The 16,046-nt window shown below is 34.4% G+C and overlaps 1 protein-coding gene across 1 annotated transcript in view; it reads right to left on the bottom strand.

Annotated features, from left to right (window-relative positions):
- Positions 1-16,046, bottom strand: part of LOC132554742 (uncharacterized) — a 182,423-nt gene that overhangs the window by 22,911 nt on the left and 143,466 nt on the right. The window contains exons 169-186 of the mRNA XM_060219054.1: positions 15,745-15,872; positions 13,988-14,240; positions 12,177-12,348; positions 11,603-11,846; positions 10,901-11,018; positions 10,102-10,280; positions 9,169-9,328; positions 8,684-8,881; positions 7,641-7,874; positions 7,295-7,454; positions 6,678-6,919; positions 6,026-6,156; positions 4,528-4,681; positions 3,275-3,496; positions 2,174-2,267; positions 1,574-1,691; positions 992-1,140; positions 294-427 (exon numbers count right to left, since the gene is read on the bottom strand). Of these exons, the coding sequence (XP_060075037.1) occupies positions 294-427; positions 992-1,140; positions 1,574-1,691; positions 2,174-2,267; positions 3,275-3,496; positions 4,528-4,681; positions 6,026-6,156; positions 6,678-6,919; positions 7,295-7,454; positions 7,641-7,874; positions 8,684-8,881; positions 9,169-9,328; positions 10,102-10,280; positions 10,901-11,018; positions 11,603-11,846; positions 12,177-12,348; positions 13,988-14,240; positions 15,745-15,872 (3,090 nt within the window). The remainder of the gene's footprint in view (positions 1-293; positions 428-991; positions 1,141-1,573; positions 1,692-2,173; positions 2,268-3,274; positions 3,497-4,527; positions 4,682-6,025; positions 6,157-6,677; positions 6,920-7,294; positions 7,455-7,640; positions 7,875-8,683; positions 8,882-9,168; positions 9,329-10,101; positions 10,281-10,900; positions 11,019-11,602; positions 11,847-12,176; positions 12,349-13,987; positions 14,241-15,744; positions 15,873-16,046) is intronic.

Here is a 16,046-nt window from a genome sequence, read left to right as displayed (position 1 = left end):
GCGTAGGAGGAAATAAAAAATGATCGGAAGAAAAACGTCAAAATCTAGATGGGAAGCTGCACTTACCCTATAATTCGATAAATTTCATAATTTTCATCAATCAGAACTAATCAATAAATAAATAACAACGTCAGATCTATGTATAATCTGACCTCATTAGTGATCAAGTAATTCATTGGTTGGAACAGAGGATGTGTTAGTGTCATTACATTTAGTACATAACCACAGTATAAAGGAAGATTTTACAAGTGTGAATGCCATTGATTATGGAACTGTTATGTAGATTTACTGACTCTGCATGTCCAGATAGGGCATGATGATGGTTCCATCTATCCGTTCTAACTGCCAGTAGTAACTAAGTATTGGGCAGGGATCTCCACTGACGTCCCACTCTGCTCGCAGTGTTCCTAAATCTGTCTGATAATTCCTGTCAGTACAAACACAATGATGTAAGTTTAATCAATGCACATACAACCTCAATACACTGTCCCTAAAACTGTCAGGTAATTCATGTCAGTACAAACACAGTAAACAATGTGACAAATACAGACTAACTAATACACATACGAACTCATACAATGAACAAAGGGGTATAAATCTGTGAAGAGTTGGAGACTCTGGATCCACTCATATCTGTTTTAGCAAGTGACATTCTGACATTCTAACGCAAACTTTCACAAAACAACATTCACAGAAAAACAATTATGCATAATACTATGTTCGGTCTGTCATCACGCTTTTATTAGTTTTATACATTTGTAGCAAAATGCAAAATACACTAATATTTATTCCCCTTTTCCTCTGAAAATCCCCCCTCCATTTTACATTGTTAAACATAAAAGAAAATTTTGTCAATATCTTTATAGCTCCAAACTTCACTCAAAATATGGTATTTTTATCCATTGACCAATCATTTAACAAACTATCACTTGAAAACTTATATACTACTTCTCAATAAAAAAATAAATGTAAATGAATTTTTCAAACATACACGTCTCCTATGGAGTTTTCCACAGCATCAATGATGGCAACAGGGCTAAGGGGAGGTAACCCTTGACTGAGGTAGGACATGTAAATTCCATTGGATGTTGCTACTGTTGTCAATCCTGCTCCATTTATAACTTTAACTGACACAAAAAGCTGTAAGAAAGAAATATCTATCATCCTGCGACTATTTCCAGTTTTGTGTAATATGTTGCTTATTAGTATCAATGTTCACTCCATGCTTCATATAATTTAGCTCCTGTATGAAGTGCAATATTAAATTTCTAAAACCATGACACTGGTCAAACATGTTATTAATTGTGACTATGAATCAACAAAGAAATTATTCTTAACAGAAAGTGCTGGATATATCTATAATTTTTCATATTTCTTTTAGCTTAATGTTCTACATCAAATGAGTATGTCACTTTAGAAATATATGCATGACAGCCTTTACATGTTGATGTATAAGAAATGGCAAAGTTTGGTTTCAAAAGTATTTTATAAAGCAACAAAATCATGATAAAACACAAGTTCATTTTAAAAAAACAAACTGTATCCTAGATACTGGTATACCACATGTACATACCTGTGTTTGACCCTGAAGATCAAGACCACTGACAGTGTAGTGTTTGGAGTCATTAGGTATCTCAAAGAATTGCTTCACTTGACCTCCACCAGGGGTCGTTCCAATAGCTATCTGATGACTGTGAAAAAAAATCATATCTCAGAACTGATGAATTTTCAGCCTTGGTACTACTCTCCTTTCTTACTATTATCCTCATCCTCCACATAATCTTTGGTTCAAGGTCAAAGGTCATGGTCTTATTACAGGAATATGAAATGACATCAGCCACTTACTAACTAGACAACAGTAGAAAAAGGTTTGCATATTACCACACACAAGCTTATCATTGGACAGATTTGGTACCAGAAGTTAACCAATCCTCTTCTGTTTGAAAACTATACATTTCCAGCTAAGGATTGTTTCATTGAAATATATATCCAATTGGAGGACTCCAGAAAATCCATGCATGACAGCTGTTAGAGCTGTTTGTATTAAATCATTGGTCCCTATTAGACAAACCGAGAGTTCTCTCACTGAGTAGATATCTTACTGGAATAGCCCTTAGTTAATACATCTACTCTTGAGTCAGGTTATATTTAATAGTTCTCTGCTTTAACCTACCTCACAATGTTAGATTCTGGGTCAGAAAATGGTTGCCAGGTGACTGATAGTGATGTCAAGGACTCGGTACAAACAGCATCCAGGGCCAAGCAGTCTATAAAACAGATGTAAATGTAGATACATACAGACAGGCCTAACTCCAAACTCATGTGACACCTCCAATGATCAATACTGATCAAAATATTATACATGTAGAGATTGACATGTCCTATCAGAAACAATATAATATTGTACTCCCCGTAATGTTTGTCCTATCAGAAACAATATAATATTGTACTCCTCCTAATGTTTGTCCTATCAGAAACAAGATAATATTGTACTCCTCCTAATGTTTGTCCTATCAGAAACAAGATAATATTGTACTCCTCCTAATGTTTGTCCTATCAGAAACAAGACAATATTGTACTCCCCCTAATGTTTGTCCTATCAGAAACAAGATAATATACTACTCCTAATGTTTGTCCTATCAGAAACAAGATAATATTGTACTACTCCTAATGTTTGTCCTATCAGAAACAAGATAAAATTGTACTCCTCGTAATTTTGAATTTCAAACTTTGCATTTCGATCCTGCCTTTGGATCCACAGATTTCCCTATCAATCTATTTTTACATGCAAGAGTTTATAATAAACTGATTTCCTCTTATCAGGCAGTAGTGCCAACACTGTGCACTATTACGTGGTGGATGAATAGGTCCTTTACCTCTCGCCTGGATATTCAAACGTGTGCAAGCAATTGATGAATTCAGGTATTTTAACTAATATTTATCCTGATGATGCCAAATAGTGTGAGTGAAACTCGTAGACAAACTAATAATTAACAAAGCACCTGTCAGTAAACTGTTGTAATTGATTATTCTGATCTGATTTTCTTTTCTGACAACTAACTTATAAAATCACTGCATCATAAGCTTTTGGTAATAAAATTTTGGGAAACAGAAACTATACTTACAGAATATTCACCATTCCTGTCTAAATTTGTGATTATCTACTTTCCAAATTTTGTTTTGAATTCATTAATTTCTTTATGTAAAATCCATGCCGAACCAAATTGGTTTACATTTAACTCACGGTTTTCAGTATACAAATTATATTACTCACCTTCAGTTGTGTTGCAGACTTTTCTGTTGTAAGCAACGGTGTTATCACCATTGTTTACATCTACACGGTAAACGGTGTGGAGGTCCACTACAAGACCAGCTACAGGTGGTGTTGTATCAATTCCTATTTCATTGGAGAAAGCATATATCTCCAGTCCTACTTTGTTGACAGCAGTTACTGTTACAAAGTAGGTGTTGCCATGCTTCAGCTTGCCACTTAGACCTAAGAAAGAAAGTCATAACTATCAGTTGAACAATCTCTGAGAGATATTGAAGCTAATATATTGAAGAGTCAGAACTGTTTTACTTCTAAGGGCTATTCAAGTAAAACATCCAGTTGACCCCAAAATAAATTACTTCTATCCATGGTTCATCATTTTTTTACTGATCGTTTACTCCTAATCGAATTATCAATAAAATTCTATGGGTGGTTTCTCCAAACAAACCCTGGATTCTTGGGAGGGATACAAGTTTTAAAGAAATAGCCCTTATTATTCAGTCAACTTCAGAGACAATTTCAGTAGAAGATTCTCATAACCAGACCTGTCAACATCCAGTCATTTGACTCAAAAACTATCGTTACCATCATCTTCCATGAAAAGCCTTTAGAGATTGGTGGCAACCCTCAACGAAAACTGAATACTTTGGGTATCGTACAAGGTTTACTGAAATATCACTTATTATTTAGTTAACATAAGAGGCAATTCTAATGAAATACTTTCCATACTAGACCTAACAAAGCCATTGCCCAATCAATTTTACAAGCCATGGACACAAGAGATACCTTATACATTTGTCTATCTAGAAAACCACTAAAATAAGGTCACCACTAAAATCTATAAATTCACAATTTTCAAACTATCTGTTCAATTCTAATTTTAGGGGGTATTGATTTTAATTGCCATAGATAAAACTATAATTGGCTGACCTAAAATTCAAAATGTGAATCAACCATTTTGACAATAAGGTTCATGCGAGTCATGTCCATATTCAGAAATTTTTCCATCATTCAGTTATTTGTAAAAAACATTCTAACATAATTTGAGACAGATCTCTATTCTTGCAGTATTTAAACATTGCTACTTATATAATATCTAAATTTCTTTCTACTGCTTGAGTAAGTACTAATACTACTTGTAGAGTTACTAATCATTATTCATGCACAAAATGTTGAATATATATAATTGTGAAGGTATGTAATTCAATACACCCAGTGGGAAATACACTGTCTCTGGTACACATTTGTATGTTTACCTGTGATGGAGTAGCTGGTGATGCTGCCCTCCACCTCGCCGCCATTGAAGATGTCGTCAGAGCCCTCTATCTGTCCCATGGTTATGAGGTACTTGTCTATACCACTCTCCTCATCAAAAAAGCCCGTCCATGTACACAACACAGGCGCATTCAGCTGTAAGTAGTAGGTCAACGTGACATCATATTACAACTTTTCAAGATTTCAAGACAGGAATTCTCCTGTCCTTTGCAAAGCAGAATCAGATGTAGAATCTGACGTTATGATAGGTAGGGTAAATATGAGTCAAATCTGTTGGGAGGTTCTGGACATTAATTGCATTTAATGGAATAGAATGAAGGGTCATGGGTAACACTATATATGTACAGTCCCCTTAAGCCTGAAATGGCAGGGATATAAAAACATTTTCAAACTATACAAGACATAAAACCTGTAACTAATAGCAATAGATAAATGTATTTTAAGTGTATGCAAATGATGCTACCATCCCTCAGTAGAATGGATAACCTATGGCACAATTCTGAAGTTCTACCACACTACTGAGGGACAGACCTTTTCATTTCAACAAATTTTATTGACAAAGATGGTACAGTCAGTGTGGATTGAATAACAGGCAAAGCCTATATAAATTCTCTCCACGAAGCCAAAGTTAACAAAGTTTAAGAAAAATGATGTAAATTATATAATTTGAAATGAAAGTGAATTTATAAACACAGAAAGCGAAAAAAACAAAGAAAAACAAATAAAGGGATTATCTCCCTTTATTTGTTTTTCCTTGTTTTTATTATTGTTATTATACAATATTTATATATATATAAATATAGTATACAGCAACCTACAGTTTTATACACTTGCAATAACACATATCAATGATAGATTTTATATCAAATAGATTGACAGACCTTTTGATCGAAATAATCATGAAATAATGGTTTTATTTACAATTATCTTCCCTTTTTTCCACCAAATTGTTAGATTTTTTTTATATCTTGCTACTATGATACTAAGTACTTGTTGCATGCAAAAACAATGATGCTACACAAACAATGATGCTACAAAAACCACAAACAATGATGTCGTACTATTGTTCATAGTGCATTCCTTTTGTTGAGGAAACGGTTCATTTGAAGAAATGAAACAGATTACTGCCTCGTCTATTTATCAAAAAATTTAACACACATTGACAAAGTTCTGAGGAACAAAATTATCAATTTGCAATCAAGTAGATCATTGAGATATTTAATAAAGCACCAAAACATTCAGCCGTAAACTGCAGGCTAATATATTTAAATCAGGGATAAACACACTGACCACAGAACTTGTTGTCTTTAGGATTCTGGGTATACCCTGGTAACAGTACCAGCAATATCAGTCTTATGGAGTGCAAAATTGGTTTCATTGTGTGCTTTTATTTGAAATTTCCTCCAAGACCCTGCTACATTTAAAAATATTTTTATGCACAAATTAAATAAGACATTTTCAATCTTCCTAGTACCTTACCTGTACATAATCTGGACAGGTTACGTCACCTAACTGTGGTGCAGTACTGTCAAACACAACCGAGCCAGAAGCCACACCTTCTATCATCCCTGCCTTGTTCTTTGCCCACACACTTAGAATGTTGGGCTTTCCTAAAAGTAAGGAGACTTTTTCAATAATGCATAACATTCACTTAACATCCAACATTGGTAAAAGTTTTGCAATTATTGATAATAGGAAATTCTTTTTAATAGAGTTCAAATAACATCATTCTTGAATGAAGAAACATTGGTGAAATTTTGTTGTTTGTCAAGTGAAAAAGGTCCTCAATAATTGTATTTGTCAAACTTAGCACAAAATATTTTCATTTTAAAAGTTGATAATATCATGCTTTCATGTATGCAAAATATAATATTGTTCTTTCCTTATGAAAAATATAGTTTGAAGTTAAGAAATTATGAACGAAGAACTGATCTGATGTTCAAAATTAAGTCTAACGAATGTTGAGAAGTTTATATGACTACAGAAAAAAAAGATATCAACAGAACGCAAATTAAAACAAGACACATAAACATTCCACATAATTAATTGAAATAAAGACAATGTTCTGAGAAAAAATAGACATTAAGGAAAAAGTAATATTATCATAAAATGAGGGGAAATAATCACATACCTGTAACCTCAGGTGTGATTGACCCAAGGGGCATTGAACTTAATCCAAGTGAGGTAATTTCAGCATACTGCATTGTTTTGATGTCATCTGCGAATGGATAAGTGCCCACAGTGTACCAGCTTTCCATCACTGGACTTTCTGTGTCGTTGTACTGCCAACTTGCTGTCATGGAGTCCGGGGACTCCTGGTATATGGTGGCACCCTCTGTTATGTCTGTATCGGATGCGAATTTGTCGGTCAAGCTGTCAGAAAAAGAATCTTTGTATCATATCATATAAGATACTTTAACAACAATGATTCAGTTAATAACTTCACTATACTTCTAATACACTGTGTCATCAACTTATCACACTTTGTCAGATTAACCTGATATTGGTCAGATTATAACATCCTCAAATCGTGAAAAAATTAGAATCGCCTAACATTTCTTTAATTATGGTTAGTATTAAAAAATTATAAAATGAATATTTGGATTTACTATAGTAAAAAAAATGTTCAAATATTACAAGGAACATCATCTACATAAATAATGTAATGACTATACAATAGAATTGATTATACAGTCATTTTCCAGGATGACCCTGTATTTCAATATCTATGTGATCAATGTAGTTTACCTTTCCAGTACTATACTGGGTGGAGTGAGATCAATGGTGAAACCATCGGTCGTAGACTGTAGGATGTTTCCTCCATTTGTCCTTCCTCGAATGGTAGTGTAGTAAGTCTTGTTGGCTGTTAACTGCACAGTGGCCTGAGCAAATCCACTACTGGCTACACCTTATATCATAAAATTGACACAAGAAATTAGTTCCTATGACTCATAAACTATCGACCAATTACAAATAGTTTTATTGTGAGAATAAATCTTGTATTAACAATAGTCATCACCTATATCTTTATTAACTGCATTCTCTCAAATAATATATTATAATTTTTTTATTTGGTTATTTTCTTTGAACAAACCATCTCCAGGAATGTTTTCGTCCTCCTCATGTACAATTCCTGCAGTCATGAAGGGCTGGACCTCCTCACCCCCAGGGCTGGTACCAACAGCCCACTCAAAAGCCATGACCCCATGGAGGTCACTTGTGAAGCCCTCAAACTGGGTGGTTACCACAGAGAAGTCCATTGTGTAGTCAATATCCATAGACATGATATTCTCACTCTCCAGACCCTCGGCACCATCTATAGCATAACCTGTAACAGAATATACATATGATGAAAACTCCATACCCTCAATACTCTCAGCTTATATAATTTTTTTTTTTTTTCAATATTGAACTAGTTATTAGCCAAAGGTCTGTCATACTGACCTGAGGCTGAAGACCCAATACAACTGACCGAGGTGAATCAATTAGGCCAACATTATGATTATATTATTAATTTACCCCTAATTCATAAGCGGCCTTAAATAAAACATCATTGATTGGACTTTCTTTATGATCTGCTATATTGTTTTCTTCCTTCTAATTCAATCTAATTCAAAACCAGTCACTTGATTCAACATTGGCATCTGTTGCAGTAAAGCCCACATTGAGGCAATATAATAGTTAATTTATGATACATATATATCCTGCATTGTGTCAGAGAAATCACCATTTTGGGCACTTTAGGTTTCATTTTGGATTATTTTTTTTACCAAATTCTAAATTTGGATTCTTGTTTCAATTCGAAATCCAAATTTTAGCAACATTAATATATTTCCTGAAAAAATTGTGGCAATATTTGAACATGTCTGAGGTATGTCTTCAATGTGTATGTGAATATCATTGCAATTGCTATATTAGGTCCATGGCTGAAAGACCAGTGGTTTTTTTAACCTGAATTTTATCATGGCTTATGCCTACATCAACTATAAAAGTTTAGAAATATTTCACTAATAATTGAAAGACATTTTCTTCATTGTGTGAAAATGAGACTTGTATATAAGAGAGAAACTGCTGATTTCACTTGTAAAAATATTAAACCAATCCCTACAGAAAGTAGGTGTCTTTTAGAAAACATACCTGCGGTATCCTGCTCCACGACTACAATGGGTGTAGATGTTATGACATTTCCACTCTCAGTTCCTGCACCATTGATGGCCTTGACAGAGACGTAATAAACTGGACTCTTCGTATTCAGGTCAGTAAGTTCAAGGTCAAGGTTGGCAATGTACACATCATTGTCGCTAACTTCTATGTAGTCAAGCTTGTCTGTGCCATCTAGTTTGTAAAATGATATTGTAACTTAGACATTATAATAAAATATCAAAAATACAAAATATAACACTTTTAAAAAATGTAACTAATCGTCAAAGATGTAATATGTATATGTTTTTCCATTAGAATTAATCATCAGAAAAGTACTTTGTGTTATTCTAAATATTCCTCAACAAGAAAGTATCAAAACGAGAAAAAAATATTTGGTTATCATAAAATATTTAACAGATGCTGCTGTGTTATTCTTTCAGATAAGAGTATTGATATCAATAGAGAGTTTTGTCCCTTACATTGAGTGGTGCCAACTGCTACTTTGTATCCAATGATTCCTGACTGAGGATCTGTAGCAAACCACTTGGCTTTGATTCCAGTGCGATCAGCCTGCCACACATAACCTTCAACCTTTTCCTCTAAATCATTGTTGAGGATTCCTACCCTAACCCACAATGTCTTAAAAAAAGAAATTCCGAGTATGTTATTTACATAAAATCAGACCATGCCTTGCAATAAGCCCACCTATATCTGTTATTATTCAGCATAATAAGCATACAAGTAAGAGTCAGAATTTGTATGTCAGCCAATCGGGATTATTACAGGATATTTTCATAATGTATGCATTTATTACCTTTGAATATAAATAAATTAAGCTACAAGCTGAAGTGCAAAACCCAAGGGATGTGTTTTGTATAAGTGCTATAGACTTAATTTCCTGTTAGCCCAAAGGGAAGTGATAAGGAGGAGTCCATGGTACATTGGTAAAAACACATGGTTAAACAGGTGCCCCCTTTACCTTTTCATGTTCAAATCAAGCCTCTGGTAAAAGGTAAACATGTTACCACTGCATCACCTGATCTTTTTAATTAATTATTTAAAGTTGATTCCTTGACAACAGGCCAGATTGTTTCAACAATGTTTTACCCTCCATTATTTCTATGTTACTGCTTTGTCAAATAAACTGAGTTTTTCAAATATTCCTTTTTCAACGTTCTATTCATATACTGATATACATAGTAGCATTTCTTTCAAGTATTTAAAACTACTGGATGTTACAAGACTACATCTTGTATTTAGCCCATGCCTCGTATATATTTCTGTTCAGTGAAGTCAAACTCAGACCAAGAGAAATAAGTAATAAGTTTGAACTTACTGCATGTTTAGAATGATAGATATTATTATCAGTTTAGGTTCATATAGAGCTGTAAAGAGATCTAGAATATAGATACCAATGGTGCTGAGACGTCGATAACAACACCGTCCGTTTCAAACGCTGCCACAAACCCGGCGTTGTTGATAGCTCCGACACGAATGCTGTATCTGCTTCCAGTACTAAGTGAAGATGTGGTATGAGTGAAGACAGTTCGAGCTGGGTCATCATTCAATTCTAGCCACTCCCCTTGTGTTACTGTACATAGAATGAAATATCACTCACAGTAGGACTCTGACTAGGGTACCTTCTACTGTTTTGTAAGTGAATTTAACTGATAGCATGACGAAGTCAAAACCAACGTAAAATATTGGAAATATTCATATAAGTTCTTTCCAGGCTGGAGGAAAAGTCTGTTGAAAATTTATTTCAAGAATGGTCAAAGGCCTAAGCTTATAATAACCTTCATATCTTAGAGTTTACTGTATAAAGAGAAATTTTTGCCCTCCTTTAAATTTCTCCCTTTTTGTCCATGAACCAACAACATGGGGACAAAAGTTTATTCACACATATATAAACCATTTATATAATCCTCAGAGGTCATAATGAACATGAAGTGAATCTGTGTATAATGATACAAGCAAAAAAATAGCTATTGGGACACAGTAAACCCTAATGCTTAAATATGTTTCAGGATATTTACTATATCATAAAAGATTAATAGCAGAGAAGCAAGTAAGATTTCTTGTCCATAAAAAAGCAAATGAAATTTTACACAGCCAGATTGACATATTTGTATTTAAGGATTTTGTCTGTCAAAGCAGTTCTACCATTGTGAATATTCATAGCTAGGATTATGGTGCATAACTGAGACTTGCCTGGGTAAATCTGAGTGCGAGATCCTCCTTTCTTTTCATAGATCTGGAACTTGTAGTGGTTGATGTTTGACTCGACATCCTCAAACTTGAAGTTAGCAGATAAACTGTTTGCATCAGCCTGTAACAAAAGGACATCAAATGCAGGATTATGATAAGCTTTAAAATGCATGCACAGTTTGGCATTTTAATGGCTTTATAACAAGCATCCTAGATCCTGGACTGGACCCTCCATAGATACATGTTCCTTTACCTGTTGCCTGTCATCTATTTGAAGTAATACAATTTTTCACTTTCCTAAAGATAAAACTTCCTGCTTTTTTTTAATGTGGTGTTTTCTATCTAAAACTCTCTCTGATCATGCCATTGGTTTCCTTTCTAAATAAATGACCTTAGCTGTGTCTTCTTTTAAACCAATGTTGTCATCAAGCTGTACCCTCAGTTTTCCTTTAAATTACCTTAAACTGTTGGACTAAATGACCTCTTACTGACTTCAAACAATGATGACCTTCACCCTTACCTGGAAATCTTGGTAACATTTTAACAATGACCTCAGATTTACTTCAAATGCTGACCTTACCTGAAACTCTTGGTAATGTTTTACCATTGACCTCAGACTGACTAAAACAGTGACATGGACTTAACTACAGCTATGACCTTTGATCTTTCCTTAAGCTGTAGGTCTCAATGAAACATTGACCTTACCTGGAACTGAATGTCCATTCCAGGGTTCAAACCGTCCCCTAGATAGAACAATTTGGGAGGGGTGAGGTCTACAACGTAGCCATCAGTCTCATTCTGGATAGTGTTTAGGGCTCCATTGGTTGTATTCAAAACAAGCTTAACCCTGTCTCGATGGTTCAGGTGAAAGTTCAACCACTTCACACTGAATGTTTCGTTATCAAATGTAGTCCAATCCCTCAGCAGTTCATAGTCCATACTCAAATTTCTACAAAATGTACATTCCATGTAAAAGTAATTTATTCCTACCGATTCAATAAACTAATGTCAAAATTATACAGACATTTTCAATCTATGAATAAAATCAAATTTTTGTACAAAAGCTAAATGGGCACTTACATGAAATTTCATAGTAGTATATGTTCTATTTCCATTTGTGTACAAATTATAATGTATACAAATAAATACACCATATATATAGTTGTATAATACAGCAGAGTGCACCATTAAGACAGATTTATAAAATGGCTGCAGATTTTTCCTTTATATATTTACAGATATAGCACAATAATAACACAATAAGATTTCCCCTACTTACACTGCTCTCTGCACTTGCACTTTATAGTCCTTGATATGTGACTCAATGTCAGAGAAATCTCTCCATTGACCTTCGACCTTTGCTCGTGCAGCTGTGTAAACTTGATCTTCAAAGTTCTCTATGTTACCATCAACCACTTCACCAGGTACAGGGGGAGTTAGGTCACAAACAACTGTGTAAAACCAAAGTACAAATTAGAGTACAATATTTTGAGTGCTTTATGTTTTGTTCAAACATGATATGAGAGCTGGAACTGGATACAAAATGTTGACCAGTGCAGTGCATACAATATATATATTTCAAGGCTTTTTTTCTGAAATGTTGGTGGTACATAATTATCATAACCGTTTAGATGATTATCATTTCTATAAAAAAGAACTCTTTAAAACAATAATTGTCAGAGATGGGTTATGTTCTCAGATTGGGACAAAATTTAAGTATGAAAAAATAACAAAACATAACAAAGGGCAATAACTCCTGAATTATGCAAAAATGAGTTTTTGTGCACTGCTCTTCTCCTTGCTGTGATCTATCTACCTATGAAGTTTTTATGTTCAAACCTCTTTAGTGTTTGTGTTATGCTCCAGACAAAATTATGATGGACAGACGGACGGACAGCGGGACCATTGACAGACAGACAAAGTGGAGACTATATGCTCTCCTTTCCGGGAGCATAAAAAACTAACCAAATGGGAACTTCAACTAAGTAAAACTTAAGTATTCCAAGTAGATGATAAGGTGATGTAGAAATTGAGTACATATCATGTTACTGAGCCTTAGCTAGTCGCAATTTTCCTTCAGATGAGCGATAGAGTGTCCCCCCTACAAACTGAAGGATTGCTAGTTCAAACCCCAATAGCGGAGTGATTTTCATTACTCATTCCTATTACAGTAACATTGCATGCAGTAAAACACTGATAATATTATATTCATGAGTACTGAGAAAGCTAGACAAGGCTAGCTATTCTAAGACCTCAATCAATTATTGCCAATTTTTGTGGTCAACTATCTGTTTGTTTTTTTGCTTTTGTTGTTTGTTTTTTGGCTCCCTTTTTTTGGATTATTTTGTCTCTTTATTACAGTTTCAGTCACACTACAGTGTCAGCCACTTTTAAGACTATTCAATGACTCCTTCAAAGTGTCATGTGACTGAAAGGTTATATTTATGTAGTAACTATGCTGAACAATGTAGAAACCACAGAAGGACAATTCTTACACCTACAACAGAATCGAATCTGAATCTGAGATCCTTCAATGGGTAAGAGTTGTGTAGAAGTACATTTTAAAGAAAATAAACATATATGTAGTACCAGAGAATGTCGGTAAGACAAGAACACCTCCATTTCTATCCAAACCAAAAACCTGATAACGTGTAAAAATTTGACGTCAGATACTATGGAGTAAATATGAACCATATCTGAGGAGAAGTTCTTAGAATCTGACATTGACTCAATCAGAACAGAACAGGATGAAACGACATGGAACAGGATGGGAGGGGAGGGGAGGGGATGTAACAAGTGGACATTATATCACTTTATACACTGTGCCCACATAAAATGGAAAGCGGCATAAAATGACAATTGTTTGTGAAACTGATACTGACTGCAGCAGAACAGTTAGATGGTTTATCTAAGACGGATGTTGTATATCAGAATACAGATAAAAATTGATTGTAATGTCTGTGGGACTGTAGGAAAACTTGGGGATAACCCAGTACTCCATTTAATTGAGTTTGAAGGGTTGGTTGCAGGGATTGACAAAATTGAATGGGGTTTTCGAGATAACAAAGTTTGACTGTAATTGTATATTACCTCCATCCGATATCTTTGCTACTGCTAACTGCTTGTGTCCTCCATTGTATGCCCACACAGTGACAAAGTACTCTCTGTTATGTTGTAGATAATTATCCGGACTCAGAGTGACACATGCTTCGTGGTCAAGGCGAGTGTATTGGGTAAGATTTGCTATGTCAGTAACGTTGATGCTGTCGACTGATCCCATACTCACTTGGTAGTAAGCTATTCCAGACTCTGGGTCATAAAATCCCTGCCAGTTCACACATAGCTGGTAACAAAAATAACAGATGTTTTGGGGTTTGACTCAATTTTACATACCGTACCACATCACATGTTATTTTCGTAATACCAGAATAACTTAATATATGATAATCTGATGATATAAATTTTGCAAAGAGAGGATCTTACAAGAGTGTTGATATAATGTGAAATTTCCCAACCACATAAACTTACTTTAATGTGGATGGTACGAGTTTCACTATTCAGACAATTATGGGGCAAGAATAGTGTTATTACATATGTTTTACGATACTGAATGGACTGTACAACACATGACACAACAGGCCGGTTATGTGACAATTTCAATCATTCTTGGTCATTTGATCGATAACAATAAGACTGTGGAAATTATTTCAATAATTGTAATGCAATATGCACTGTTATACTTGTGTGATATAGTTAATCGTAGCTTAGTGATTTCAAAAGTCAGTCGACATGGTCATGGATGTCACAGTCAATTAGCTTTTATTTGATTCAATTGTCACTGGTAACACATATGTATAATGTCACTGTCAACTGGTTTTTACTTATTCAATTGTCATAGTTAATCCAAGTAAGTTTCAATCACAGCAAACACCACGACTCACCAGAGCGGGTTATATTCATTGGCCAATTAGTTCCACCTCTGATGCGAGGCTTCACCAGGGTATTTTTTTTTAATCTTCAATTGTCATTGGTGCTACATCTATGCATGGTATGTAACTGTATAAAGCTGTGTTAGGTACAAGTACAAGTATGTATAAAATGACATAAATCTGTGTCTCACTATATATATTTCACGATTTCAATGTTCAAAATTTGTCAAGAGTATTCAGCAAAAAATTAGATAGACACAAAAACATCTTGTCAAATGGTAACAAAATATTACACCCAAGACTGAAAACTATTTGGTCTCTTAAAGACACAAGCTAAAGTGGTGTTGTGTTAACTTGATTATTGTTTATGGATTTAGGCTGAACCCGTTACCTTAAACATTGAGACAAAATAGTTGTGACTGATGGAAACATTGACTTATACTTTAATTGAAAAGTTAATCTGTCCTCTAAAACAGAGACTAAATTCTGGTAGCTGGTCTAACTACTGACTTCAGCTTTAATTGAAAAGTTAATCTGTCCTCTAAAACAGAGACTAAATTCTGGTAGCTGGTCTAACTACTGACTTCAGCTTTAATTGAAAAGTTAATCTGTCCTCTAAAACAGAGACTAAATTCTGGTAACTGGTCTAACTACTGACTTCAGCTTTAATTGAGAAGTAAATCTGTCCTCTAAAACAGAGTAAGTTTATATGACAAGACACTTTTGGTATATTTCAGAAAGTAAAAATGTGGATCACACCCTTTATCAAAACATTTAGAGGGATCACTGAATTTGACTTGGATTTCATGTGCATGTTTTCACAATATTAAGAGTTAGTCTTAACAGGTCTTTAGAAGAAGAGGTTTCAAGCACTGCTATCGTTCTAGAAAACATGGCTAAGTAGAATAAAATACATACAGAATCAAAGTCCTTTGTATACTCAAGGTCAACTCCATAGATAGGTCCGTCATTCACAACTCCAGGGAACGGATGTGACGTGTCAATGATGATTGGGGAGTTGGCCACTTTGATGGTTCTTAAGTCCACTGTAAAAATATTCACAAAATTAATTGATTGATTTTCATTATATAGTAACAGGTAATAATTACTGTTGTCTCATTTTAAACACCTGTTAAAAATGTAACAGTAGTAGTAGAAGGAACAGTTATAAAGTGATTAAAACAGTTTAGATTCACTATATTTTCAGCAGTAAATACAAA

Source organism: Ylistrum balloti, unplaced genomic scaffold (genome assembly GCF_031769215.1).
Source record: "Ylistrum balloti isolate Yb309-2 unplaced genomic scaffold, AGI_CSIRO_Ybal_v1 Utg369642, whole genome shotgun sequence".
Taxonomy (NCBI): domain Eukaryota; kingdom Metazoa; phylum Mollusca; class Bivalvia; order Pectinida; family Pectinidae; genus Ylistrum; species Ylistrum balloti.
The sequence above is the reverse complement of the archived record's forward strand: the minus strand, read 5'-3'. Positions and strand labels throughout refer to the sequence as shown.